This window comes from Olea europaea, chromosome 16 (assembly GCF_002742605.1).
Source record: "Olea europaea var. sylvestris chromosome 16, O_europaea_v1, whole genome shotgun sequence".
Lineage (NCBI taxonomy): Eukaryota > Viridiplantae > Streptophyta > Magnoliopsida > Lamiales > Oleaceae > Olea > Olea europaea.
This window is the reverse complement of record NC_036252.1, coordinates 20475240-20479330: the sequence shown is the minus strand read 5'-3', so window position 1 is coordinate 20479330 and position 4091 is coordinate 20475240. Positions and strand designations below refer to the sequence as shown.

General features: G+C 31.9%; 1 protein-coding gene across 2 annotated transcripts in view; it reads left to right on the top strand.

Annotated features, from left to right (window-relative positions):
• Positions 1-2347: 2347 nt before the first annotated feature.
• Positions 2348-4091, top strand: part of LOC111412446 — a 3419-nt gene continuing 1675 nt past the window's right edge. For both annotated transcript variants that reach the window (XM_023043381.1, XM_023043380.1), the window contains exons 1-2: positions 2348-2603; positions 3049-3396. In XM_023043381.1, the coding sequence (XP_022899149.1) occupies positions 2472-2603; positions 3049-3396 (480 nt within the window). In that variant the 5' untranslated portion in view covers positions 2348-2471. The remainder of the gene's footprint in view (positions 2604-3048; positions 3397-4091) is intronic.

The window sequence follows — 4091 nt, the reverse complement described above, 5'->3', positions numbered from 1 at the left end:
TTTTTTTTTTTTTTTTTCTTTTTATTTGACAGCTATGTATCGGTTTACTAACAAAATCTCTCAACTTGAAACATGTCCTAACACTGACATGGATAACCACGCTACCATGTTGATTAATTTATATCCATACGATTTACGAATAGTTATGCGTTTTAACTTTTTTGCTAAGTATTGCGTGCTTCATACTCATTTTGTCTTGCTATAATCATGTTTGTATGAATATTGAATACTTATGCTTTTAAATTTTGTTTATATTTTATTTCGGTTGGGTAATATAATGGAATAAGATACGTTCAGCAACCCATATTCCATACGTTCAGCAACCCATCGTGTAATTTTAAATCAGCACTGCTGTATATTAAACATAGTACCACAACATGCATGTGAAGATATTTTATATCACGTCTCGTTTCGTGCTATATGTTTCAAACCATTCATATCATCCCATGACATGTTAATCACAACCTACACACTATACGTAGATGAATATATAGTTAAATGGTACCATCATGACAATACATCACACATAGATCCCAAACCAAGGATGTGCATCAGCTAAAAGTACATACAATACGACATGAGATATATAATTCTCACAAGCATGTTATTTAATGTAATGTGAATCACAATCGAAACATTTCACACGCATGCGACCTTGATATATCCATTTCGGATAGGAAGACACTTTACAATATTTTAGGCGACATGTTAATGGTTCAATGACTTTGTCCCTTAATGTGTCATTATATTTTAACTTTGTGTTCACCGTTGTTTACCAGTTCCTTATCTTTTATATAAATGGTATCAGTGCATAGTAATTAGTTCGTAGGATAGTCAATTTACATATCCACTACTTGACTTATGTTTTATCAATCAAGATTTATGAGGTCTTTTTATTCCTAATTTTTAATTTCATATCCTGATATTTAAATACAACATTTCTTACATTTCACACAGACTTGACTACGGTTATGAGATTAAGTACATCGATTTCCTTATCAACAACACAACATACTTTATGAAGTAAAACACGGAATTTATGTCACATACATGTTGACGAATGTAGTGATGGATCATCGTCAATTTCATCATAACACAGTATGTAAAATTACCTTAATTTTGATAAAAATCATTAGAGAAGAAATTCCAATTTGAAAAAGTATCAAATCCGTTGTAGGAATCGATGAAATATGATGAATGAAACTTGAAGATGATGATCTATTCCAAACAAAATTATATCACAAGTGATATGACAATTGTTTTTTTAATCATTTTTTGAAATAAATATGATGGGGGACACATTTAATACAAGCTTAGTGTATGCTCTTATTTAAATTCCAGTTACAAAAGGGATGGGGGAGTAATTTTAGGAGCTAGTATTTATAAATATATTTTATATAGTATATAGTATATTAGGTATATATATATATCATATTGTTAGTATTTTTGGATATTTTTTTTATAGGGTATATACGATTTTTTCCTTTATTTTTATAGCATAGACTATCGTGTGATTTTGTTCCGTCCAAAAATTATCTCTAATTTGATTCTTATTGTAAAGATCAATGCTACTCGTCAAAGCCCAAAGGTTGCAAAATTGTAAAATATAAACCTTTTTCAGACTAGGAATCATTTTTTCCCCTTGAACTATGGTACGATAGAATTTTGGAATACTTTGAAAACCATCTCATCTCGTCAGCATAAAAAATAAAAAACATACCATTTGTTCTTGAAATTCAGCTACTAAAAATGACTCTACAATGATTAGAAATATACTTCGTGGAGTTTCACAGAAAACAAAAATACGAACTTACTTTAAATCGAAACGCTGCAACCAACAAGAGTCATGGTTGATTCTTCCTATCTCAATCGTTCTATAGTCTTTCAAATCTCTATTATTAATGTTAATTGAAATTGATTGAAATTAAATTTGGTTCATACTTGAAAAAAAAAATATCAAAAAAAAAAAAAACAACAACAACAACAAAAGATCTTATCGTTTATTGGCCCAAAAAATGACCCAACAAATAAATAACTAGATCCAACATGAATTCAACCCAAGCTTAGTTGGGTTGGGTCGAATTGATTTTCAAGTAGTGGACAAGTTGGTTCGATTTGAATGCTTATGAATTTGATTTGAAAAAGAAAGAAAGAAAATGCGTACACACGACGTCGTGCCATCTCCTCGAATATCAATCCGAAATTACTGCACGAAACATGGAATTTAAAGACACGTCAGAAAAATATTATTTATCCAACAAAATTCTCCCATTGCATCACTTCCTCTATTCCCATTGGTCGACTATCTCCACGTCATCAACCTTCTCGACCCCTATAAATACATCCAAAATCCTATTCAAGAAACATGAAAAATCTCTCCTAATTCTCTAGCAACTTTTGCAGAAAGAGGAGGATTGGATACTAATAAAAGCGCTCGATTTCTTTTTATTTTTTTCCAATAAAATTCACAGATGGCTTTGAGATTAAGGTTGCTAAATTCTGTTGCAGCTTTTTTGTTGGTTCTGATTTCAATTCAATTTTCATTATCCACCGCTTCGATTACTGGGCACGACATCAATCCTCCTTTCCCTAAAGCCATATCCGTAAGCACAAATTTCATTAGCACATTTTTGTCAATTTTTTGATTGAATTTGTTGGGTCCTGTGTTTTTTGTTTTTTTTTTTTTTTAAATGGTGAATAGTATGTTGTTTTGTTGTTTTCATATTCAATGAAGGTGGGGTTTTACCCTTCACAACGAAGTAGGAATTCGATTGCTGTTTTGAGCGTCAGATGGATGGAATCATTGGCTTGAGATTTTTGGCTTATGCTTTAAACGTCAATTTTGTTTAGACGAACCCTTGACTGAATTTTGTTCATATCTGATAATTGATGGTTTTATTGGAAGACTCATTTTTCAGATACAGGACGGGGGATATTTTTTAATTTGTTTTTACTGTTTCATTATAATTATAGTTTTTTAAAACTTTATTTGTTGAAAAAATTGGGGGTTTCTAATTTTGGTGTTTACTGTTTTGATGATTGTAATAGGATTTGAAGGATGCAATTGTGAAGGGATTTGGATTACAAACAGATGATATTAAGATATTTGGGTTCGATTTGAGGGACGCCTTAGTGGGTAAATCTGTAGCATATGAATTTGATGTTCAAATTGATAATAAAGTTCTTCCTCTTAAGCTTTTAGAGGATGTGAACCGATGGGAGTATGTAGATTTGCCCATTTTTCGAGTGGAGGATCCAGATAGGACACATGAGGAAAATGGATTGGTGGAAAGGCAGCGACTGGACCATCAGATGCCTGTCTTAGCGCCTTTCCAGTTGGCTGGTCCAATGGAATTGTGGATTCAGGATGCCAAGGATATGAGGATTTCACTGCCGGTAAGTTCAGTTTGCAATGATCTGTTTATCTTCTTAGTATCGTATGTTTTCAATGTTTATGGCATATAAGGTAATGAGTATTGGATAGAAATCAATACAGTTACAGTGAAGAAGAGATAAGTATAAGCTAAATTCTTGTTCATTCTAATCTCATACAGTCGTGTGTTACTGCGTACACATGCACATATTGTATTTGTTAATCATACTTTTTGGAAGCACATAGTCAAACCGTAAACCCTAAAGAATGTGAGAAATGACATTTAATGAACCAATTACAGGCCGAGTGTTTGTGAGTTGATTGGAGATCAATACGCTAGTTATATATATTCTCGTCTTCTAGTCAAGAAAAGGTTAACTATTATAATATTGGAGGAGTTCTCCATGTCAACGTATAGCAGTAGCACAATGGAAAAGCCTCACGCTTAGCTAGCTTGTGCTGCTGTGTCTGCAAAAGCTTATTGTCTATCTCTTTGATTTCTGACTTTAGTGAAAGAAGCCTTGTCTGAAGAAAAATAACTTCCTATGATTGTTGTCAGCTGGTGAGACAGGGAACAGAACTTTTTGCACTACTATTTTCATTGTATTGATCTCGGTTATACTCATGCGAGTTGCACGTGACTTTTTTTTATTTTTTATTTTATTATTATTATTATTATTATTATTATTATTATTATTATTATTATTATTATTATATA